Source organism: Molothrus aeneus, chromosome 1 (genome assembly GCF_037042795.1).
Source record: "Molothrus aeneus isolate 106 chromosome 1, BPBGC_Maene_1.0, whole genome shotgun sequence".
Lineage (NCBI taxonomy): Eukaryota > Metazoa > Chordata > Aves > Passeriformes > Icteridae > Molothrus > Molothrus aeneus.
In genome coordinates, this window is record NC_089646.1 from 69,043,281 (window position 1) to 69,068,121 (window position 24,841).

The window sequence follows — 24,841 nt, forward strand, 5'->3', positions numbered from 1 at the left end:
GCTGGTAACAATCCTCCTCAAACAAGGATGCTGCTGGACAACCCTTGCTGTTAGGGCACACTGCTCAGTCATGTTCAACTTGGTGTCCACCAGGATCTCCAGGCTGGTTTTGGCCTGGAGAAAAGCTCCTTTCCATCTGGGTGGTCCCCAGCAGGTACTGGTTCAGTGAGTGGGTTGTTCCTTTCCAGCTACAGGACTTTGCACTTCCCTTTGTTAAACTGCATGAGGTTCCTGTCAGCCATCCATTTCTCTAGCCTACTGTGGTCACTCTGGATTGACAGCACAATCCTCTGGTATGTCAGACCCTCCTCCCAATTTTGTATCATCAGCAGACTTGCTGAGGGTGCACTCTCTTGCCATTAAACTCACTAATGAAGTGGTTAAATGGTGTTGGCCAAGGATCAGCCACTGGAGTACAGCACCAGTGGTGGCTTCAACATGAATTTCATGCCTCTGATGTCAAGCCCTTCAGCTTGGCAGCTCAGCCAGCTTTCACTCCATCTCACTGTCCATTTATCTAGGCCATACCTCATCAACTGGCCTACAGGGATGTCAAAGGAGACATTTCAAAAGCCTTCACAAAATAAACAATGTTAACTATGCTGAGCCTGTTGACACTTGGCAAAGTTTTAGAGCTTGCATTACCAGGCAAGCTTGGTGCTTTTATGTTGTTTTTAAGGTGAATCTCTCCAGTTCCATTATGCTGAACACAAGGCACATTGTTTTGCTTTCTCCTTACCAATCTATTCCTTGCTTCACTGTGGGCTGTCATCTCCCTTCCCTGGCGCTAGTGTAAGGCTGTCCTCAACAGGGTGGCCAGATGGGTAGCAAAGCTACTTTGACTTCTGAAAAAAAATTAGAGCTGTGAATCAAGTACTATTTTACAATCAAGTTCAATAGTTTCTGCACAATCAATTATAGATCCTGCTGAAATTTGTTTCTCTCCTTGGCAGCAGTGCAGATACAGGTGTGTATCACAGTTGGTTCAATTATATTCTCCTTGTTGTCCTTGAACTGTCCCTCTTCCCTTGGTCATCCACCACGTACTTTTCTCAGGTCTTTTTTTCTAGGAGAGATCAAGCAGAGATGCTACTAGCAGGATTCAGAGTTTTCCAAAATGAGGTGTGGCAGGTGTCTGGTAACAAAGAAGATAACTTCACTTTAAAAAAAGAAACATATTCCATTCCTGTGTGTGTTAAACTGCTATCGCTGCTGGACAACTCCCAGAAAAGCCATTCTTTAGCAGCAGCATAAAATTTTATGCCAGCCCTCTGTGTTCCTGAAATCAGAGCCTCTTGTATACACGTTTAGCAGCACTATCTAAAACAGTTCTGTGTTTGAAACTGGCTGTGGGTTTTAACATCACCACTCAAGCTTTGTTTCAGGTACCCGAGCTATGGAAAATTATGTTTGTGCTTCTAACATACTGAAACATGATTAAGCAGGCCTGAGCTAGAAATACAGGCTTGAGAGTACTAACAAAACACAGCAGCATGTGCTTTGCTGCTGTGGCATAGTAGAGGCGAAGGAAGCAAGGGCACGAGTTCCAACAGGTGTGCAAAGACGAGTTAGGCGGTTTTGTTTTCTTTTTCACTTTTTCACTCCAAGATAAGCCACGTCGTATGCGATCCCGGCCTTTTCCCCGACGGCTGAAGGCGAAGTTCCCCCGGCACCCCAAGCCAGCGGCGCTCAGCATACGGAGGAGCCCGCAGCCTGCCCCTCCCAGACCGGACCCGGACCCGGACGCGGAGCCCGACCGGGGCGCGGGAGACAATGCCGGGCCCGCCCCGCACCCTGCACCCCGCCATTCCCGCCGCACGTCACCGGCGGGGCGGAGCGCGCCGCCCGATTTAAGGGGCAGCGAGGGGCGCGGCCGCCGCAGCTGCGAGTGCGGGAGCGGCGTGGAACGAGGCAGTAACAGCAGCAGGGGCAGCTTCGGACACCGGCACCATGCGTGAGATCGTGCACATCCAGGCCGGGCAGTGCGGCAACCAGATCGGCGCCAAGGTACGGACGGGTGCGGAAGTGGGGCGCTCCCACAGGTCGCGCCCCGAGGGTGGCGCTTCCCGAAACGAAATGCGACCCGGGCTTTGCTGAGGCGTCGTGGCTCCTGCCCCTATGCCGGCCCCTGCCGCTCGGAGCTGCCGCGGGGCTGGGTGGGGCAGGGATATGCCCGCGCTGCCGTCCGGCGTGCCCGGCCTTCCCGCGGGCAGCCGCGGCCATCCCGCGCTGCCTCGCCCCTCTGCGGCCACGGCGCCGGCTGCCGAGGGAGGGAACGGGAGGCGTTCTAGTGCCACACACCCTCACCACTGAACGTGTGCGGGTGTTGCCGTCTTGTAGTGGCTACAGGGTCTTAAGCCAATGCTAGACAATGGGAGGACGCCAAATTGATATAGCCAGAGATGGCTACCCTTTGGATACAAGCTACAAAGGAATTAACTTGCACTTCAGTGCTATGGCTGCTCGTCAGCCTCCTGCTAGATCAGCTGCTGCGGCCAGTGAAGCCCTTGTGCACTGACTCACCTTCCCACCCGGCAGCTGCTCTGCCATGCGAGGGAGTGGTCAGGGCCGCGGAATGCATGGGCTGCACCGGGGGTGTGTGATTGGCACTGGCCAGCTGTTTCCACTGGCACTGGAAATGGCTAATTGCCATTTTTCAAAAATTTCCTTTAGTTCTGGGAGGTCATCAGCGATGAGCACGGCATTGATCCCACGGGCAGCTACCATGGGGACAGTGAGCTGCAGCTGGAGAGGATCAACGTCTACTACAATGAAGCTGCTGGTAAGTGCCTGCTTGCTCAGATCTCTTCAAATAAATGGGGCAGCCATGACAGTTCATTGAGGCTGGAAATATCCCTGAACAAGTGCTGTCATCTGCCAGCGATTCCTCTAAGAGACCTTTGTTCTCAGAAAGGCTCTGATAACACCGTAGTCTTGATTGTGACAGTGCCTCTCCAGAGAAATGCAGGGAGGTGGAAGGGAGCACAGCAGGGCTCCTGTGACACCGGCTGCCTGCTGCGGGTCTGTAACGCTGCTGCTGCTGCCGGTTCCCCCCACAGGTAACAAGTATGTCCCCCGTGCCATCCTCGTGGACCTGGAACCCGGCACCATGGACTCCGTGCGCTCCGGCCCCTTTGGACAGATCTTCCGTCCCGACAACTTTGTCTTTGGTGAGTGACTGTGGCACGGAGGAGTTCCTGGAACTCCACACACAGAAGAGGCTTGGAGCGAGTATGGAAGGGAGCTGGGGAGCCTGAATCCCCATAGCAGAGAGGGGAGGGGCCCAGAGGGAAGGGGCAGTGGCATCACCTGTGTCTGTCCCCGGGGTGGGGCGCTGATGTGGCACGTGGCTTGTGGTCTGCCCCGCAGGTCAGAGCGGGGCTGGCAACAACTGGGCCAAGGGGCACTACACGGAAGGCGCCGAGCTAGTGGACTCTGTGCTGGACGTGGTGAGGAAGGAGTCGGAGAGCTGTGACTGCCTCCAGGGCTTCCAGCTGACCCACTCGCTGGGCGGAGGCACGGGCTCCGGCATGGGCACCCTCCTGATCAGCAAGATCCGCGAGGAGTACCCCGACCGCATCATGAACACCTTCAGCGTGATGCCCTCGCCCAAGGTGTCGGACACGGTGGTGGAGCCCTACAACGCCACCCTCTCCGTGCACCAGCTGGTGGAGAACACGGACGAGACCTACTGCATCGACAACGAGGCCCTCTATGACATTTGCTTCCGCACCCTGAAGCTGACCACTCCCACCTACGGGGACCTCAACCACCTGGTGTCGGCCACCATGAGCGGCGTGACCACCTGCCTTCGCTTCCCCGGCCAGCTGAACGCCGACCTGCGCAAGCTGGCCGTCAACATGGTGCCTTTCCCGCGGCTGCACTTCTTCATGCCGGGCTTCGCCCCGCTGACCAGCCGCGGCAGCCAGCAGTACCGCGCCCTGACGGTGCCCGAGCTGACGCAGCAGATGTTCGACTCCAAGAACATGATGGCCGCCTGCGACCCCCGCCACGGCCGCTACCTGACGGTGGCCGCCATCTTCCGGGGCCGCATGTCCATGAAGGAGGTGGACGAGCAGATGCTCAACGTGCAGAACAAGAACAGCAGCTACTTTGTGGAGTGGATCCCCAACAACGTCAAGACGGCCGTCTGCGACATCCCCCCGCGCGGCCTCAAGATGTCGGCCACCTTCATCGGCAACAGCACGGCCATCCAGGAGCTCTTCAAGAGGATCTCGGAGCAGTTCACGGCCATGTTCCGCCGCAAGGCCTTCTTGCACTGGTACACCGGCGAGGGCATGGATGAAATGGAGTTCACGGAGGCTGAGAGCAACATGAACGACCTGGTCTCCGAATACCAGCAATACCAGGATGCCACTGCTGATGAGCAGGGCGAGTTTGAAGAGGAAGGAGAGGAGGATGAGGCTTAAGGCGCCTGGTATCAAAGGAACTTCTGTAAAGCAGGCATGCATCTGAATGACTTCTGACAGTGGTGGTGAAGCATGTTTTCTAGAAACTGTGTACCCAATTATCCTCTCAGCTTTTGTGACTTTGCCAGATTTCTCAATGTAACAGTTCTGAATCCTAATTCTTACAATGTTTTTTGTCCTTTAATATTAAGAGCACATAAAGGCATGTATTCAAGGTCATGGTTTCTGTCTTTCTTAACACCTCTATTGGACAAAGAACAGCTGTTCAGCCTGGGTGGCAACAAGTAAGTTTAAAGACATGTTAGAAATCTTGCATTACAATGGTATGCTCTGATTGCTGAGGCTTCTGTGTTCTTAAGACATATGCTTCTCATGCAAATATGTTTAATGTTTTTCTTACATGACTCAAACCTACCTGCAACTCCATTGCAAATGGAAATTCCAACCAAAATTCCTAAACAAGGCAAAGGCTAAGCACTTCTGACTTGTTTTACAGTTCATGTCAGCGTAGGAAATTTTCCACTTCTTTGTTGAAGTCCTTTGCAAAACGCAGGTGTAAATTATGCTTTCCTTCTGGCATCAGAAGCAACCTTAAAAGAGGAAAAAAAACCCCACTGATTATGCATTTTATTCTGTGAGTATAGGTAATTAAAATGCTTGTTGCGTTTTCCTTGCCCTTGGTTACCCAGTAAGGAATTGTAGTAACTCTTATTTTAAGTACTGTCCTTATGAGTGTGGTTGGAATGTGAACCGCAGTAACAGTTGGAACAGCAAGCATACTACTTGTCCCACTCTTGGGAGGATAAAATAAGCCTAAACCAAATTTTTGTGTCCTAGACCCAGTTTCTAGAAAACTTTTAGGTGATCTTCAGAGAAGATTTGTTCCAAAACCTACGTAAAATGCATCTTTGAAAGGTATGTAAAGTACGTGAGCACTTTTGCGTCTTTCAGAGAACAGTAATTGTGCCAGGCAGTGAAACATAGAGTTCTTGTCATTACCTCAACTTGGTTAGTATTTGTACTTTTGTCTAATCTTTCTGCAAAAAGACAATCCAAAACTGAAACCATTCATCCACTAAAATAAAAAGATAAGTCTGAACTTCTCTGGCTATGCCAAAAGCTTAGAAGTAGTACCTGTGAATAAGGTTAACTTTTTATAATACAAGTATGAGTCTGACATGCCTAAAATTCTGCTTACTCTTGCTTTCTATCTGAGACAACCTTTATATATCAGGGATGAACACTTCTTTATATGGAGATGGGAAATTGTTTAAATTGTCTTGTTTTGCCTCAAATTAAGCAGTTCCTATAGAGCTGGAACCATTTTGACTGATAGTATGTTGCCTTCCTGTCAAAGTCCCACTAGAGCAAGAGGGATCACCTCCTTTTGGTGGTGCCAAGTGCTGTTTTGTTTTGGGAAAAGAGCAGCAGCATGTGAACATACCCAGCTTGTCTAGTGAATTCTGTCTGGATTTCATGAAGTCTGTTTCTTGAAAGGTAAGCAGCGCACAGATGCACAAACTAAAGCACTGTGCATGCAATTTCCTATTGCCATTAATGTTTCTGACTATTGTAATGCTACCGGACTCCAGCCATGCCATGCAAATTCAGAATGATGGCACACTCTTTCACCACGAGAGAAACCAGCAATGTATCTGCACTGTAATCAGAAGAAGCTTTTTCTACTTTACTACTAGGTAAAAGTCAAGGCAAGAAAAACTGATGGTAGAAGCATGTGTTACTGAAAGACTACTGAATATAAGCTTCTGTTTCTGCTTCACAATGGAAAATTGGCACCTCCAATGCAACCAGGAAAGAACAGGACCATATGCCCAAGCATTTATTTCTGGGAACACCATTAGTCTGGTTTCTTTTCCGACAAATAAGCATAAAGGGGAGCACTTCAGCACAAAGGCATGGAAAGAATCACTGTTTTACATTTTATTGGATGGCAACTTCTAACAGTGTTTTCTCTTTAACTTGTCTTGCAAAGAGAAGCTATCAGATTCTTGTCTATTTTCTTGGGATGATTTGCCTTAGTCAGCAACTGGAGTATTTTGGAGCTCAGTGAAACCAAGCAGGATGGTAAGTGTTCTAAACAGGCCATGTAGGAATGACAAATCAGCAGACATGAAATAAAACACCTGCATGAAATTGTGAGGAAGATGTCTTGTTCTCATCTTTCCTGTAGCAGAATGTATTACTATGATCAGCAGGGCTGACTTAGAGGTATCATTCATTTTTGCACTGAGATGACACCAGCAAAACAGTTCCCTACACTTTGCATTCATAAAAATGCTTTTTTCCCCCTCTCCACTACTTCTGTTCTCCATTGCTAATCATCACAGTCTGTTATTAAGTAGTAATAGAATGCTTGCATTTGTGTGCCAATTCATGAAGAAAATTCAGCTGGTAAAATCACAGCTTTTTATAGGAAGCCTTTCTAGAATTTTCACATTGTGCTGGTTTTTGGCTGGAATAGAGTAAATTTTCTTCACAGTACCTGCTATGGGGCTGTTTTAGATTTGTGCTGGAAACAGTGTTGATAACACAGAGATGTTTCTATTACTGCTGAGCAGGGCTTGGACAGCATCAAGGCCTTCTTGTAGTGCCCCACTAGGGAGGAGACTGGGGGTGCACAAGGAGTTGGGAGTGGACAGAGCTGGGACAGCTGACCCCAACTGACCAAAGGAATATTCCATGCCTATGGCATCGTGCTGAGCATACAGAGCTGGGGAAAGAAGGAAGGGGGGATGTTTGGAAAGATGACATTTGTCTTCCCAAGAAACTGCTGTGTGTTGGAGCCTGGCTTTCCTGGGGATGGCTGAACACCAGCCTGCCTGTGGGAGGAGTGAGTGAAGTCCTTGTTTTACTTTGCTGGCATGTGTGGCTTTTGCTTTAACTATTAATCTGTCTTTATTGCAACACATGAGGGTTTTTTTTCCCGTTTTTACTCATCTGCTTCTGTTCCTGATCCCATGAGGGAGGGAGTGAGTAGTACTGAGTTGCCATCTGAGGTTAAACCACAACACACATGAAGCAGATTTTTCTTGTTTATATAGTAATGTTTCTGAGCACACTTGTACATTTTTTTTCCTCATTCTGCTTTTCTTAAAAACATGGAAAATTCATGGGACAGGTGGAAACAGAACCTCTGAGGTTGTTCACATCATTAGGGCAGAGCAAACAGAAGTGAACTGTGTTTCTCTCTCTAATAACTGGGAATCTCTCTCCATTCTAGCATCTAAATTCCTTGTTCTGCTGAATAGGACAGAAATGAGGTCTCCTATAGCAAAAGGAATGCAATGGTCATAACAACTTTGCTTGCTTTGATAAAGCTTAGGGAGTAGTAGTTTGTGTAGTGGAAAGAAGAAAAGGAACTTGGTTTCACTCAGAGGGCCTTAGGAAGGAGCTTATTAAAATACTGTACTTTTTATATTGCAAGGAAAGTCCAGCTACCCAATTTGCATTGTAACTTGCTAGGGAAGTTTAGAATAGCTCTCTGTGTGGCAGAGAGAACCTGTCCAAATACTTTTTTTTAAACAGTGAGTTTGAACTACTTCATTTCTTCAACGAGGGTTTATAAAAATTCCATCATTTAACTTACCGAGAGCCTTTGATGTGCTTATGAATGTATTCTGCATGAGCTTGTGGGACCAAAGGGTCTTTCTCACCATGAATTATAAATGTGGGACATTTAATATCTGGCAGCAACTGTTGGCAGATATTACCTAGGGAGAAAACAAATGAAGGTCACACTTTGGTTTAAAATTGTATGAAAGATGAAACTGCTTCCATAAAGGGCTCTGAACTCCATTGGGCTCTAGATACTGCCTCTCCTTGTGGATTGTGTGTGATTAATCTACAGAACTATGTAAGCAGGACTATAATTAATATTTCTTTCTCCAAAATCTTACTTCACTGCAATTTGCTCTATTAATGGATACTAGCACAAAAGGATACAGAGAATGAAGTACTTCTGTTCCCTATTTCCTCCAGGCTCCCTTTGACTCTTCAAAGCCAATACATGAATCTCATTCCCAGCTTTGTTCTTTTCAGCCTTAGAGTTTTATGGCCCCCCACCTTAACCTTCATTTTGATACAGCAGTTGTCAAGTTACAAGATTTGGTACTTTTTTGGAACAAATTAACTTAGGCTGTACTCATATCTGTTGCACCTCCCAGGCTCATTGCAGTCTGCAATGTTCTAATGGACTGATCCCAGCTGGATGCCAAGCAACTACCTGAGCCTCCCCATCACTCCCTCCACAAGTGGACAGGGGAGAGAAAACGGAATAACAAGTTCCCAAGCTGAGATAAGGACTAGGAGAGAGCACCCACTGAATACCATCGTGGGCAAAACAGCTCAGGGATATTAACTGAATTTATTACTAACAAAATCTAAGCAGGATCATGAGAAGTAAAATAAATCTTAGAAGCTTCTTCCTGGGTTCTACCTTCTGGCTCTCTGTGGTGCAGGGAGATGGGGAGTGGGGGTTGAGGTCAGTTCATGACAGATTGTTCCTGCTGCTGCTCAGGAAGTCCTTCCACTGCTCCAGTGTGGGGTCCCTCCCACAGGAAACAGTTCTCCATGAACTTCTCCAACATGAATCCATTCCACAAACAGTGGTTCCCCACAAATTGCTGCAAGGTGAGTCATCTTTCCACAGGGTGCAGTCCTTCAGGCACAGCCTGCTCCAGCCTAAGTCCCCCACTGGGTCACAAGTCCTACCAGGAAACCTGCTCCAGTGTGGGCTCCTCTCTCCATGGATCTGCAGGTCCCAGCAGGAGCCTGCTCCAGCATGGATTTCCCACAGGTACACAGCCCTCTCTTGGGCATCCACCTGCTCTGGTGTGGGCTCCTCCAAGAGCTGCAGGTGGATCCCTACATCCCTATGGACCTCCATGGCTGCAAGGGCACAGCTGCCTCACCAGGGTCTGCACCATGGGCTGCAGGGAAATCTCACGTCCTGGAGCACCTCCTTCCCTTCCTTCTTCACTGACCTTGGTGGCTGCATAGTTGTTCCTCTCACTTATTCTCACCCTGCTCTTCTCTGGCTGCAGTAACATCTGTACAGTAACTTTTTTTTCCTTCTTAAGTTGGTTTTCACAGAGCTGTCACTGCCATCATGCCTTGGCCAGTGGTATGTCCATCTTGGAGCAGGCTGGCATTGGCTCTGCCAGACACAGAGGAAGCTTCTAGGCACCCTGCAACCCCCCTGGTACCAAAACCTGGCCATGCAAACCCAGCACAACTGCATAACCATTTGATATGAATTGTACTAAAGCTATTCAGAAGTTATTTTTCCCACCCATTCATAATTTTGTTTTCTAGTCATTAATCTCATTAGAAGGAATTTTAATGGTTTTACTCATACACTTTTCTCCCCTTTTTTCCCTCATTTCTTAGTAACCTGGTTTCCAAACTCACTGCCTAACTTCCCACATTCTTGCAAGGCAATCTTTGGGCAAAACATCCTTGATGGGCTTTATTTTCTGTTTTTCTTTGGGATAACTTTGTCTATTTGCAATTGTCACCTTGCAGCTACCAACAGCTGCAAGATTAATGCTCATACATGCACATTTTCCTTAGCTCTAAAGTCAGAGGCTGTCTTACAGTTTTTCCAATTATTTGGTTATTTATGCAGCCTTTGTTTGGAATTCTACTGGTTAAATATTTTCATTTAGAATATTTTACCCATAGTCCTCTAATACCTGCAGAAATGTTGACTATTTTTCAGAACAAGCTCCAGGTAAATTTAGGTTATTTATCTAGGAACATAGCTGGCAGTCAAACTATTATTTCCTTGTTTTCAGTCCTAAAACTGTATTGTACGAAAACAATTAAATTATATTTACTCTAAAAGCATGGAACAGCAAGAAGAATCTTGGCTGTTGCAACTTTATGCAACTTACTCAGTTTCATTAATTGTTAGCTCCTTCTAAAAGTTCATTTCTTATGGTATTTTACACTAAGAGCTGTCTCATTCAGGGAAAACAGTCTAGTTTTAAAAAAGCTTGAGGTTTTGGCCAACATTGGGTTTGCTGTCCTCCCTTTATCTCTGATGGCTTTTATTAACACCTTTTCTTATATCTGCTGTATCTCTGCCTTAGTTACAGTGTTTTAAGTTTAATTGCAAGGTGGCATGTCTGTAATCTAAGTTGGCAAACTGGTTTTCCCCTGGAAAAAATCCTGCAGTCTGATAGCTGCTCATCTCTTGAAGCAAACATTAGGCTTCTCCCAATATCTGACCCAGTTTCAGCATCTAGATAATTCAGCTCCTGTTACATGTTTCTTGGTGGCTTCTTTTTCACAGTCACTTTATCTCAGTGTCTGAGGCATGTGCAGGCAGTGAAGGGATGTCACAGCCACAGATTCACCAGCCTGGGCTTTGCACTTCAGAAAAAAAATAGTTTTAAGGAGATTCCAGAAAAGCTAAAATAAAATTGGAGCATAATTTGTTACATCACATTACTAGGAAAAGTCCTAGTCCTGTGTTGATCCTATACACAAATTTATGGAAAAAATATGACATGAAGGAATATTTTCCCTGTAGTACCTGCTGCCTGTTAATGTACATTACCTTCTGTCTTTCATTATCAGAGCTACAGAAAAATGTGTATATGAGTTACAAACTCCTTTTTTTTAATACATTATGAATTACTGCTTTAGGCAAATTAAAAGCAAATTCACTCTGAATCAAAATAGAACTGCAGATTATTATTCATAATATCCTTGGCTGAAAAGGTCTGTAAAGAGTAATTGCAGAAATCTTCAGGGATAAAAAGTTATATTGTGTAGTTTTGTTTTTGTTTTATTTTTAAACATCTGAGCTGCTTCAATAGTGTTTTTAAATGTGCTTTTTAAATTCTGAGTTATCAAAATCTGAAGTCCCTTCTTTTTTAACTCGCATGCTACAAGGTTTAAAAGAGTTCTTCAGCTCTGTTTTGCAAAAAGTGAAAAGAGCATGCCTTGATTTTGGTACATCTTAACTATGTCACCAAGAGATAATCCTTTGGCACAGAGACAGAAGAGGAGAGAAAGATTCTGCCTGAGCAGAATCCTTCCTATTTAGTCTGCACAAAAGCAATGACTTAATAGTGCAGTTTTGTGGTGGAACAAGAGGAGAACCTCAGCAGCTAATGTTTTCCAGAAATGTTTTCCTTTGTACCTTTCTGGTTCTGTGAACCATCTACAGAGTAATTGTGTTATTCCTGAGTGTGAGTCAGACCCAGCTTTTAATGCCATATGCAGAGTCCTCCTTTTACTGGCTGCTAGAAGTACTGTTAGATTTTTTTTTTATCCAGAACTGCCTGCTACTCTAATTGCTTCAGTTCAATATTGTGAAAGCCTTACCATCTGAATTTTCAGCAAAGTGTGATATTCCATCTACCCAAGCCGCACAGGTTTCTGCAAAGTATTTATGTCCATACAGCTCTTCCAGTGGTTTCCTGACCTTTTCACTCCATTTTGAAACATCTCGGATGCCTGCACAAAAGACAGTTGAAATATGTTATGTCCTTTCCAGCAAAAAGATACAAACCACACCTAATATGGGGAAGTTCTCAAACCAGACTGCAAATATGTATTTCAAACTTGAAACTGCAATGAATATTTCAAATAATTAATAGTATGGAAAGAGTGTAAAAAAAAAAAACAAGACAGTTGTACAATCTCTGCTGTGGTCTTCTCAATTGTAGAGGAACATGTTGTTATTATTTTCCTTGTCACAAGGAAAACCAGAAAAAACAAAATATTCAAAGGACTCAGTCCTAAAACTTCTGATGGTTCTTTCTGGAAGGCTTTCACAAGAGAAGTTCAAGGGCTACCTTGTGTATAAAAACAGGACTGTTTCATAACAGCGTTCTAGACCTGGCAGTTCTTTTTCATATCCTCCAGCCTTTTGCATCAACTCATGGATGGAAGTTCTTCCATGGCTCCTACCAACTCTCAGAGGAAGGAAGCTCTTACTAAGGCATTCCAGTAAGCTGACATCATGGTAGATTTGCCATAGTTTTAGACAAAAACAAGTGACTCAGTAGAGATCTGTGACTCATGGCAGGCTGGCTAAAACTGTACAGATAATCTGACATTTTAGCTATTTATTTATCAGATTTTTCTATTTTTCCTCTAAAATTTTTGGTACTGCTCACAAACTAGGTATTCAAAAGGGTTCTTTTCACTAAACTACATTCCAGCTGTACAGCTTTGTACTGACAAAATCTGAAACAAAGTTGGCACAGCAGAGAACAGCACAGTACTGAATCATCAAACTGCAAAGTATGCCACTAGCAAAGGTTTTAATTGGTTTCAAAGGGGAATTAAGGGAAGAAAGGAATTAGGTGTTAATTAACAAAGAGAACCTGTCCATCCAAATGACAAAGGTAGCAGTGACTGAGAGTATTTTATAACAGCATCTGATTGGAAATGAGTCTGCTCACTCCAGGCTAGGTGCTACTGAACAATGGTTTCCCATATAGAATCTACTGTTTTATCCTTGTGGCTGGCATTAATTTAAAAAGAGAAGGGAGAAGCCAATGTTGAAAGGACATGGATACCAAATCAACACCTTTCTTTCATGCCAAACCCTCCAATGCAGCTGACATACACTGATGAGCCAGTTGTAGAAGACTTGTGTTGCTACTTTCTGAGCTCTATCAGCCAGGGAGAGATGTTGAAAGCAACAATTTACAAAGGACAAAGGCCAATATTGCAGTGGGTGCTCTATGTAAATAGGGTGCTTTTTGTTGTTGTTTTTGGGGTTTTTTAAAGTTTTTCTTTTACATTTTAGTCTGTTGTGTAGGGAGGAGATGTGCATTTCATAGTTATACAACAAAAAATCATAACTATAAAAACATGTAAAGAAATAAAGCATTTTACAGAGCTAAAAAGCATTTTGCTTTCTGAACTAAAATATATTACTACTGCTACTACCACTTTTAGTTTTAGTATAGGTGAGGTAAATACAGACGTGCGATACATACACTTGTAATTTTGCTGAAGCAAGAGAGAGAGATTTAACAGCTGGTATAAATCAAACTCCAGTCACTAAAATGAAATTATACTGGGTTACATTTGTTGAGAGCTGACATGGTTAACTCTTTTCATTTCTATGTTCAACAGGAAATATGGCCCCTTTCTGAGTTCGCCAACCATTCCTTCCTAATTTTCTTTATAGTGAGCAGTGATCTCAGATTCTATTTCACATGAATATAGGATCAGAAGTGCCCTATTCCCTAGGTGGAATAAGGATCAGAAGTCCCCTATTTCTTTACTTTGCAAAGGTTTTCTAATGATAATAATTAACTCGGAAAGAATGCAAATGGTAAAGACACCTTGGGACATTTACTTGAATGATTCATTTGTTTCCTGAACTTAAAAGGTAAGTTATGAACTTATTTTCTTACTTCCTATGTTATATAGCCCCTAGAGGCAAAAGCTGTAATGAGCTAGCCCAGTAATTATCTCTGGACCTGGTTTTAAAAAGGTTGTGTAAGATGTGAGATAAAAAATTTGATAGCATTATTTGGAATGTATTTTTAGAAATTTTTTACAACAACAAAATTTTGACTTTCTGACAACTGCTGATAAGCTATTGTAACTTCTGCTTTTCATCAGGCTAAGTTGGTAAGGGCTTGTTAAAAAATCTATTACATTACCCTTAGAGTAATTGTTAGAGAGTTTCTCACCATAACTTTATCCCTATACCTCACAATGCAGTGAATTTCATGTCATGTCTCTTTAGGTTTGTTGTGTCCTCAGCTTTGTTTCCACTTAGCTGTCACATGACTAAGATCCTTGGGTCAAGTAGAAAGTAAATTAGTTCATTTACATACCATTGTAAATTCTCACATCCTCTTGAGTAACGCTGGCATTTGCTCCCCAGACAACCAACTTGTGGATAAGATTTGGGTACTTTGCAGCAGCAATGAGAGCTGTAATTCCACCATCACTCCACCCCAGCAAGGAGAACTTCTTAAACTTCAGTGCCTTGATTCATACAAGAAAGTTATATGCAAATCATCAGCTGGCTTTACAGCCAAATGTCAAATATTTCTTGAAAATGAACTGCAATGTTTTAGGCACAACACTACGTAGTTGGACTATAGTTAGCTTTTATAATTAGAAAGCATAGTTTTCTTGCTATACATAAAAATGCTTTTAAAAAGTCAAATTTAGAAAACAAGAAATTATACCTGCCATTGTCAATTTCCTATAACTCTTTAATGAAACAGGCAGTAGTCCTATTAGATTCTTGCTGTGTTTTAAAAAGCTCTCCAAAAAAAAGAAAAGCTGATTTTAAATGGAGAGTAAAGACCTTTTCAGAGAGCCTGATGATTTGAAGAATACGTGGATTCTCTTGGTGTAAAAGTTGGCAAAGACTATCACAGTGTGGATGGTAAGATTAAGCTAAACTTAAGAAAAATAAAAGTGTAAGATTTGAAAAATGGAAGCCAGTGATCTGGTTTATTGATGCTATCTGAGCTTAAAAAAAACCCTGCTTTTTGGTAACAACCAAAAAAATACTTAAAGTATTTTCTAAAGGATTGTATCAAATTTTAGTTGCTTATTCACATTTTCTGAAGTTTGTATGTTTGAAATGTTACTTCACGGTCAGTTGCAATTTGAAACATTAATATCTAAATTCGTCTTTCTTCAAAAGGAAGGCTGAGGGCAAAAAATATGACAACCAAGACCTTAATTCATTCTGACCAGTGACAGAACCCAAGGGAATGGCATTGGAAGAGTTGGGGAATGTTTAGGTTGGATATCAGGAAAAGGTTTTTCACCCAGAGGGTGGCTGGGCACTGGAACAGGCTCCCCGGGGAAGTGGTCACAGCACCAAGCCTGACAGAGTACAAGAAGCATTTGGACAATGCTCTCAGGCACATGGTGTGACTCTTGGAGTGTCCTGCACAGGGCCAGGAGTTGGACTCGATGATCCTGATGGGTCCCTTCCAGCTCCAGTTCTGTGATTCTGTGATAACGCTTTTTACTAGAATTTGAAAACCTTGTTTCCTCATAATGACTATAGGTCATAGGGAGTACTGATAGTCACAGGTGAGAGAATTTTGTGTGTGTTATGTTCAGTGGAGAAAGAGTGGGGAAGGTAAAGGCACTCATCTGAAGGTTGTAGAGGGATGATGGTGAACCAATGGTTTTGCATATAGGAACTGTGGTTTGTGAACTCATTCACAAGAAAATACATTTTGCACTGTTTTTTGCTTTTGTTCTGCAGAAATTACAACCTTTTAGATGTAATTAAGGAGTATGTTGTACTTTTGGAGGATAAAAGAGCAATGTTGAATGACTTGCTTAGTTGAATGAGTTGCTTTGGTGCTTGGTGATGTCAGAAGTCCAGGCCCGCTTTGTTGTGACAGAAGAAAGTAAAAATGCAGGCAATGAGAGAAGCAACTACAGAGGGAGAAAAAGAAGTTTCTACTTTGCTTGTAAACTTAATGCTCAATTGAGTCACAACTTTACTAATCAACTCAATATTTAGCAGACTTCTATCCCTAGAAGGCTTTGATGGTTTCGGCTTTATCCTCATTATTCTGCTCACTGTAGTTTTCACCAATTTTAGATTTCACTCTGCAAAGCTGTAATTACTAAACAGAAAATAAATAAGGTAGAGGAAAGAAAGGGACATGTAAAGTGAGAGCTCATAGCAAGAAAAGAGAACTTTGAATTTTTGCAGTTGATCAGAAGTTGGCCCTGGTCTGATGAAGAAGTAGTTCATCTTAGTCCAACTTTGCCTATTGTGCTGCTCAAGGGCTCCTGGTATCTTGGCAGATTTTGGAGGTTGGCAGCAGTGCTTGTAAAGGTTAAATTTTGGTGTTGCTCCTGTTCCTGTACTGCCAATAGCAAATGATGGAGCTCAAAGCTGGCTGATGGATGGAATAGCTGATTAAATTTTTGTTCTTCATGCTAGGTTATTTGAGATCTATTTGCCTCCAGTATTTCTCATGTTTACTAGGCTTTATCTTGATGCATTCTTTGGGGTATCTCAGGATGCCTTTCCAGCAGGAGGAATTTAATTTATCCTTTGCAGCCTTCAGAAAAACAATGTGATGTAACAGATGTGCTGGATAAGGTGTTCATTTTGCTTGCTTTAATTTTTAACTATTTACAGTACAGGTCACTAATATAACATGGGCAATCACCTGAAAGCTGACTGCACAGCACAGTTTTGTGGGTGATTTTGTGCTGTCTTTACTCAGTGAGTGAAAAAAATTTCTTTTGAAGTCACCTCCTCCATCCAGGCCTATGTAAAATGGAATCCAATGACCACATACAACAGTGAGCTGCAATACAACATCGCTCTGCACTGCATGTACGTTTTCACTGCACCACAGGGAGTGTAGCACAAGCAAAAGTTGCAGTTGATCTACAAAAACATACAAAAGCCCAAGGCCATCCTTTTGCTAGGACAGTGGCTCTGAAGAGTAAGAACTTCTTAAATATCAACACTAATTATTTCCCTAATGATTGTTTTAATGCTATTGACTTTGCTAGCATTAGACATTGGGGTGGAGGGCAGCAAAGTGGGCTCAGGTGCATTATGCACCTTTTATTTCAAGTAAACTCCTTCACAGAACACAAATGGAGATACAGAACAGAGCCTTCTGCATAGAGGTCCTAAATACCCTGCATAATTTCAGCTTTTGTTATTTCACAGAAATCTTGCATCACTCACAGTTCCAGCAGAGACACCAGAATCTGAAGGAGACTAGAAAAAAGGTTCTGAAAGCTCACCCATATGGATGTGTTTTTTGGCTGGATGATGTATATAAACCATTATATTCTGGAAATCATAGTTGGAATGATTCCTTGGGATTTGTGCTATCCTAATAATATCCTAAAATAGCAGCTAGTCTCCCACACTTGGAAACACTTTAGTAAGTTGTTATTATATGCTTATATTGAGAAACATCTTCAAAAAAACAGGATGCTATGCCTCATTTGCTTTGGCAGCTCTAGAGACTGGTAGGCTGTTGTTCTGTTTGGCTGGAAGCTACATGGTTACATTCCCTTTAGGGAAAGCTCTGTTTAATATTTTGCATTTATTAGTATTTGATCAGACACAAGAAAGGGGGACCATTTAGACTGCAAGTTTGTCACCTATTCATGGCAGCATCTTTATTTTCTTTGCTAGTGTAGCAGAAGAAATTGAAGATTTACAGTGCAGAGAGATAACTTTTATGGTTAGAGGGCAAATCTGTGTCTTAATCCCGATTCTGCTGTCAGATTTACTTTGTTTCACTATGCAGAATCCACCTGGAAGGCCACATTTCCAGTTTCAGATGGGTTTTCAGAAAGGTTATAGTTTATTATAGAAATACAGTTGGACTGACTGTCAGAATCTTGCCTCATATTTTTGGAATTTTAATGTTTTGCCAACTTAACATGACCAAAGAGACTGTATATCTTAATATAAAAATGCCAGAATATTAGCTAAAGCTAAACCAGAAAATAGTGTTAGCAGTTATAGGACAGAATAAAAGAGGAACACAGAAACTCAGATTTGAATAAAAAATCTGAAGGATTTTTCAAGAAGGAGAAATAATAACAGCTTTAGGCCAGATTCTTTATAATCACAATAGCTGTATTAATTAATAAGATTTTATATGGTCACGGGAAGCCTTTGATTTCCCACAAAAATTACTTCAGTAATATGCTGTAAAATGCAAAGCATCAAGTTAATTTTTAGAATCAAATGCTGCTTAAAATGCGCTGCTCAAGGCAAAATGCCAAGATTGTCTTTGATAGAAAATTTTCTAAGAGCCCTTCAGTGTGATAATCCCTTCAATTAAATTACTTTGCATAGATTTTGTTTCTTATACACACATTTAACTAAACTTATATGGTTCTTGGCTGCAAACCACTTAGGGCAGGGTCTTAGAATAAAAGCATATTGCTCTATATTAATTCCTACTGCTGAACCTCTATGCATCTTGCAGAATAGGTGGAAGAAGAAAATATTTTCTGGAATACTGTGTATATGCTCACTTTTAAGCCTTCATTTGTATGGTCTTTCATAATTTGCTGTCTGCCGGAAACAACACTCCTCCTTCTCAAAATTTAAGGAAAACAACTTAAAAAAAAAAAAAGAAATAATAAAAATCTCATAATAGATTTACCTGCATAAGATCCACAGCATCTTTTGCATCCCTCTCAAAGAAATCTGGAGGAAAGTCTCGAGATGGAGGAATGGACTTTCCATAACCCCGAGGATCCCAAGCAACAACTGTGAAAAGTTGCTTATTCATAGACTTAAGCTGCGGTCCAAAATCAGTTTGACCACTCCCTGAAACATTACAATTTTTCAATTTTATTAACCACCATACTGCAAACATAGTATACGTACTCTAAAGGGAAACTGGGGAAATCTTGTAACTTTATTCCAAAGAAGAGATTATCCAACAAGTGAAGTACTCTTTAATTGTAACTATTCATTGCCACTCTTGGACAGAAAGTGCCACAACTAAAATCTTTAGAAGCATCTGCAGTATGTTCAGAGTAAACCCTTTCTGGTAGGTATGAAATGTTATCAAGAACAGCATTCTCACATATGATTAAATACAGCATCTTAAACTGAGGTACCTGAGTGGGGATTCATATTTGACAGATTTAAATGTGGGCATTTAATTGCCCATATTACCTGGGCAATACAGGTGAAACTGAGAGAGCAGGAATATTTTGCTACAAATTTGTAAGTGAAAAGCACTGTGCCAGACAGTTATGATTTGATAAATCATCTCTATTGGTGCTTAAAGCTGACCTTTAAATACTTTGTTGCCTGAGGAGACTGTGGTGACACAGAAGCATAGAATTATATAATTTTATTTTTCTAGTATGCAGCCTTTTTTTCTGGTGTAGAACCATTTCTTTTATTAATTACTCAGACCTTCAAAGGGCTTAAACATGAAGTACTCCTGTCTATTGCACAAAGCTATCTATGAATGAAGGTAACCTAGCATGAAGGTAAGACTCTTGTTTCTGCTGTGGTCATGTGGTAATAGTATCAAGTACTATTTGATTAAAACTTGTTCAAATTAAATGTGCGGAAATACAAAATTTGCTATCCATTGCTATATTAAAAAGGCCATTTAAAGGCATTTAAGAGGTTTTTTCTGTTTAGTTGGAGAAATCTGTCCTCAGATACCATCAACGGGTCTAAGTTATAAAAGAGGCTTTATATAGCCTGCTATGATAATAGCAATGTATGTATAAAAATAATAATAAATAATCTTCAATAAGGATAATATTGCTCACAACTGAAGAAATACATTATCTCTGTTTAAAGAGTTTGCATTGGCTAGTTTTGCTAGTTTAAAAGCTGTTTAAAATCAATAGACTGGTACATATGACTGCTTGAAGGATTACTAGTATTAATTTTTTTCCAGTCTCCCCTTGAGAATTCTTTGAAAGAAAGAACAACTCCATGAAGACTTGAAAACATTGCTGCCAAGAAGAACAAACTTTTCCTGCTCTTCAGTTCTTGACATTTTATCATCTTATCCAGCAATTCAATTAAGCATTTGCCCAACTCTGAGCACAGTAACAGTCCTACTGACAGCCTGCCATGAACTGTTGGTAAGTCTGATGGATTCTAAAGAACTGCAAGAACCCAGAAAAAATAGGCTGTGTTAATTTTAAAAGGTTGTTATCAAAAACAGTGTTTTCAATGGACAGACACCACTTAACTAGCAGAACCTGTTGTCCATCTCAAAAAACCACTGAGAATCTTAATGATGTTGCCCTGAATAAGCAAAATGTGAAAATACATCTTTAAGCAAAAAATGAATTTTAACAGCGAATTTTTCACAATAAACTGTAAGGCTTACATTATGTCTATAAATTCATTTGGAATCCATCCAGCTTCTAAAGAAGAATGCATAATTCACTCTGTGTAACAAATATAGCTGACCTGATTTTTTCTCCCCCTTCTGCTATTTTCCACCTTGTGTAGCTATTTGCCACCTGTCCTGGACACCACCTTTGCATAGTTAAAACCAAAAGTGCAGGTGACCACTAGGTAAGTCAAGACATTGTATAAAAGGTACCCAGTAAGGTAAATTAAACCTTCTAAAAATTGATGGGAACAACTCTGCATTTTCCCTTCTGTTTTAAGTGTAGCAATTTTTTTTTTTAAATAATGAATACATTACAAAATAGTTTTGTGCATTCTTGCTGGAGACCAAATGGATAAAGAAGTGGTTGCTCTACAAAGACAAGATAAAATCTCCAAACCTAGCATTCCTGGAAGCAGAAGAACTGCATGGCTTCCTTCTCCTGTTTGCTGATAATGCAGGTGGACTCCATTCACTTGGATTTTGGCAGATGTTATTGAAGTACTAAGGACAGGGAGAGAAATAGGAAAAGATTCAGTGTTAATTTTAATTACTACCTGGTCACTCCAGGAATACAGAATAATTACTTTTCACCTAGGCTAAAGGCTTAATATACTTAATATACCTAGGTATATTCATACCTAGGCTAAAGGTTTGGGGGTGGGAAAACAGTCTTGATGGCGAAACCAGGAAATTATAAAGGCAGCTTTACATGGCTACAGAAACATTGAAATAAATACATTAGAGAGGAGAAACCTCATTCTGTCACAGCATAACTTTCAACATGGCTGATGTTCACCTTGCTAAACTGAACCTCTTCATCTGCCAGAGAAACCACAATCTATTGTTGCTGTTCCTTATGCACCACAGGGTCTGCAGTGAAAACCACTTTGCACTGAGATGAGAGCAGAGAAGAAGAATGTGATAGTAATATTTCTGTCAGTGTAATCTCACCAGGATATAACACTTAATCGGAAAATACCACATGGACAATAAATCCACCCACTAAAAATCACCACAGAAACTGACTGCACAGGCCATCTCTCAGCCCCAACACTTAAACCCCTACACTAATCTTGAGTACAAAGCAGGACATATCTGTAAATGCAAATAAGTGACCCAAGAAACCATGTCCAGATACAAATCCCTAGTGAGAAGCAGAAGCAGCACAGATTCAAAGTATCTTCTTAACAGTATAAACTATTACATCTGTTCTTTCAGGCAAATTTGTGCCCTAATGGTTGCATAACATCTTTTCAACAGCCTAATTCATTTTATTTAAAGCTAATATGATAAAAATCTTGCAATTTGGTTACCTATTGAGTAGCCATAATTTTACCTAGATTAAATATTCATGTCCCATGAGTTCAATCACTGTGAATTTCATGTGCATAGAGACATGTTGTTTTCCAGTCTTAGATACAATAACAATCTCTATTCCTTGATATGCACTGGGCAATTTATTAACAATTTAATTTTTATATATAAAGTCTGAACTACCTACAGTACGTATAGAGTTGAAAGTGGTGGATTACCGGTAAAAACAATCCCACTAATTTAGACCCTTTTTAGAAGAAAAATGAGCAATAGCTTGCAAACTCATGTTCCCAATACATAGGTGGCAGTTAAACCACAGAACCTCTTCAACACAAAGCCAATTTTGATTTTACATAAAACTTTGGTCTGTGTAACCCATCATGCCACATGCCTCAATAAAAGCTGTGACTGTGCAGAATAGTATCAGCTCCTTATGTGCAGATCCAATTTGACAACTGGAGTACAAATGCAGTTCTGTGGCAAGAGTACAGCACAAAGAAATTCATTGTGTAATTATGACTTTGTGAGTTTTGCTGAAAGGCTATGCTAATGTGATCTAAATGATAGTTTGCCTGTAGTGCTAAACTTCCTTATAGACCATGTATCACATTTGATGTGCTTTATACACCTCACAATTCAAATTTCGCATGTAGCACTCATACGGCTGCCTTAGCCCTTTTTGAATACTGACTTTCACTTTTTTCTTTATATGTTTTTTCTTTTTATTTTTCATATGCCATCTTTTAGTTTGTCATTAATTTTAACAGGTATTTTATCATAGTTCTTGCCACAGTATATCAGCACATTGTTCTTATAAAATTTTAATAATTATGTGTTGGGGTTTTTTGCGTATGATTAATAATTGCCAAACCACTTTCTGTTCCTAACAAAACAGAAATAATCAACATCATGTTACCTTTTTAAAAACAGGTTAGCAACATACAGTTTAAAAGACAGAGTTATATATTCTGCTTTCCTGATTCCAATTTTTTTTTCACATGGTTCTATGCTTTTAGGATTAATTATTAACATCAGGGCCTTGAGAATTTTGCTGAGTCTGTGATGCTTTTCCATTCTTGGATTATGCCTCGGTGTGAAGTCCACTGAAATCCAGGAGTTTACGTAGAGGGTATTTTCAACACTTTTAGGACTGACAACAAATGAGTTGGGTTTTTTATGCTCTGAGAAATTGTATTGGAACTGGCAACACCTAAGGTGTACTTAGTCCTCCCAATGCCAAATTTCTGTGAGTTTGAAATCACTTCATCAGTTTGCTTGTCAGCAGGATGACTTCACTTCTGATAAGTTTTTGTAAAGAATGGTTTTTTTGTTGGTTGACAGAATTAGAAACTCTGGTAAAACAAAACAAAAAACCCACCCTGATATTTCGAATCAGTAATGTTAAGGTGCATAACTCTTTGAGGAGCACTGGATACATACTGCCTATGTTTACCAAGGCAGCACAGATGTAGAGTGGGCAGATCTTGTGCTTCACCTCGTACTCTGCAGGAGCGCAGCTTAATCTGGGAACTACCCCTGTTTCAGCTGTGCTACAATACGACCTACTCTGTATCTGTGCAAGGGAAAAAATTATGGCACTATGTCAGCTTTCCTCTGCGGAATAAGCAGCCTGATATAGATTAGATACATGCGTTCTCTTGGCGACCTCCAGGGAGCCCCTTACCAGCAGCAGGTGGCCGAGGGGAGGCGGTCAGCGGCACGTCCTGCCCTGCCGGGACCTGATACGGGTCCTTGGGGCGCATGGAAAGCAAGAGCAGGCTCCTCAGAACACTGCCCGAGTCACCGCTTTGCCACCTTGTCACCCTCCCGATCCGATGCCCCCCCCCTCTGCTAACACGCTTCGTCCATCCCGCCGCCTGTCTGACAAACACCCCCTTCCCCAAGCCGCGGGAAGGGAGGAGGGAGCTGGGGAAAGGGAGCAGGAGTCGGCTGTGGATTTTACCCGTAGCAGGCGGCCGGTCCCCGGGCCGTGAGCGGCGCTGCCCGGGCGGACGGCTGCAACTGCAGCGGCGCCAGAGCCCGGAGGGCCCGGCCCGCGCTCCGGCAAAACATTGCGCCCAGCCAGGCCGGTCTGGCGGGGAGGGAAGGAGAAGGCGGGCCGGCCCCGCGGGGCGGGAAGGAGAAGGCGGGCCGGCCCGCTTCCCATCCCGTGTCCCGCCTCCCTTTCCCTCCCGCGTCTTCCCCGCCGGGCAGGAGACGGGGCCGCCTCCAGGGCTTGTGCAGGGAGGGGGCGGTGCGCTGTCCGCGCTCTGATTGGCGGCTGCCTCTGTCACTCAGAGCAGGACGAGAAGGGTTTGGCTTCTGGGCTGTGGCCCCGCCTCCCCGCGGCGCTGATTCGTCACCCGGCCGGAGCTGCGGGGCCGGAGCGGATCTGTTGGTCCCTCCTGCCGGGTCGTTCCCCGGTTCCTGATCCCGCCTTGGAGCCAGGGAAGGGATAATGCTGCCCCCGCTTGAGAGCACGAAGCGAGGGTCGAGGGGTTTGCCCTCTCCAGCCGCCTCCAAGAGTAGAGCAGTGCCCAGCGCCGTGCAGGTGCTTGGCTGCACCGTCGGGGAGTGGAGCGCTGTGAGCGCCTCCCTCCTCTTCAAGAGGCGGAGACAAACGGTGAGGCGGCAGCGCCTGGGGTGTCTGCGGGGAGCAGAGATCCCAGCCCCGGGAGATAATGGGGGCTGAAGCCATGCACTGCCCCTCCAGCACTGCCCCTGATGCGGAAGCTCCTGTGAGAAACATAGGGGACACGGGGTCGTCCGTGGCTCCAGGTCTGCCTGGGAACGGCTCCCTCGGCAGCTGGGACACTGCTCTGGGCGGTGCAGCCTCCCCGATGGCCGTGCCTTTAGCGTCTCAGAGTCCAGACATTCCCAGCCCTGGACAGGAGTCATTAACCCTGCCTCACCAATGTTATATGTAGGACCTGCTTGTGGGGAATACCTGGCAAAAGGCTTTGCCCTGGCAAGTGCCCGTACTAATAAGGCTGGCCACTTCTGGAGCAGCCTGGCTGCTCTCGTTTAACGGAGCACTTGGCCTGGCTTTCCTCTGCACATTCTCACAATTTGCACATAAATCACCGAGGAGACCAACTGCTTTCCTTGGTGTCCAGCTGTGTTCTTTGGTGTCTGTTTTCCAAGCATGGAGGAGAATGGATGAGTCTGAGTCACAGCCAGCCAGCGTGATGATAGAGAAGATAGTGAGGAAAATAGCAGAAAGCTGCAGAGCTGATACAA

The 24,841-nt window shown here is 43.0% G+C and overlaps 2 protein-coding genes across 2 annotated transcripts; one reads left to right on the forward strand and one right to left on the reverse strand.

Moving 5' to 3' along the window:
• The first annotated feature begins 1,874 nt into the window (after positions 1 to 1,874).
• On the forward strand, positions 1,875 to 4,644 carry LOC136562225 (tubulin beta-1 chain). The gene is made up of 4 exons (XM_066558944.1): positions 1,875 to 2,007; positions 2,674 to 2,782; positions 3,060 to 3,170; positions 3,370 to 4,644. Exons 1-4 carry the CDS (start codon positions 1,951 to 1,953, stop codon positions 4,428 to 4,430), a joined length of 1,338 nt encoding a protein of 445 aa, XP_066415041.1. The 5' UTR covers positions 1,875 to 1,950; the 3' UTR covers positions 4,431 to 4,644.
• BPHL (biphenyl hydrolase like) lies at positions 4,589 to 23,720 on the reverse strand. The gene is made up of 7 exons (XM_066558954.1): positions 23,565 to 23,720; positions 20,685 to 20,788; positions 18,572 to 18,738; positions 14,267 to 14,420; positions 11,787 to 11,918; positions 8,038 to 8,161; positions 4,589 to 5,020 (listed from the first exon to the last, which is right to left on the reverse strand). The coding sequence occupies exons 1-7, from the start codon at positions 23,672 to 23,674 to the stop codon at positions 4,933 to 4,935; spliced, it is 879 nt and encodes a 292-aa protein (XP_066415051.1). The 5' UTR covers positions 23,675 to 23,720; the 3' UTR covers positions 4,589 to 4,932.
• Between the last annotated feature and the right edge of the window lie 1,121 nt (positions 23,721 to 24,841).

Bases quoted from the DNA above. Each gene is read 5' to 3' on its own strand.
- LOC136562225 (XM_066558944.1), top strand. From the start codon at position 1,951: ATGCGTGAGATCGTGCACATCCAGGCCGGGCAGTGCGGCAACCAGATC. The intron at 2,008-2,673 runs GTACGGACGGGT...AATTTCCTTTAG, and splicing joins GCAACCAGATCGGCGCCAAG to TTCTGGGAGGTCATCAGCGA. The intron at 3,171-3,369 runs GTGAGTGACTGT...TCTGCCCCGCAG, and splicing joins TCCCGACAACTTTGTCTTTG to GTCAGAGCGGGGCTGGCAAC.
- BPHL (XM_066558954.1), bottom strand. From the start codon at position 23,674: ATGTTTTGCCGGAGCGCGGGCCGGGCCCTCCGGGCTCTGGCGCCGCTG. The intron at 18,739-20,684 runs GTTTGGAGATTT...GTAATGTTTCAG, and splicing joins TCTGCTTCCAGGAATGCTAG to GGAGTGGTCAAACTGATTTT. The intron at 11,919-14,266 runs GTATGTAAATGA...TCTTTTGTGCAG, and splicing joins GGATGTGAGAATTTACAATG to GCATCCGAGATGTTTCAAAA.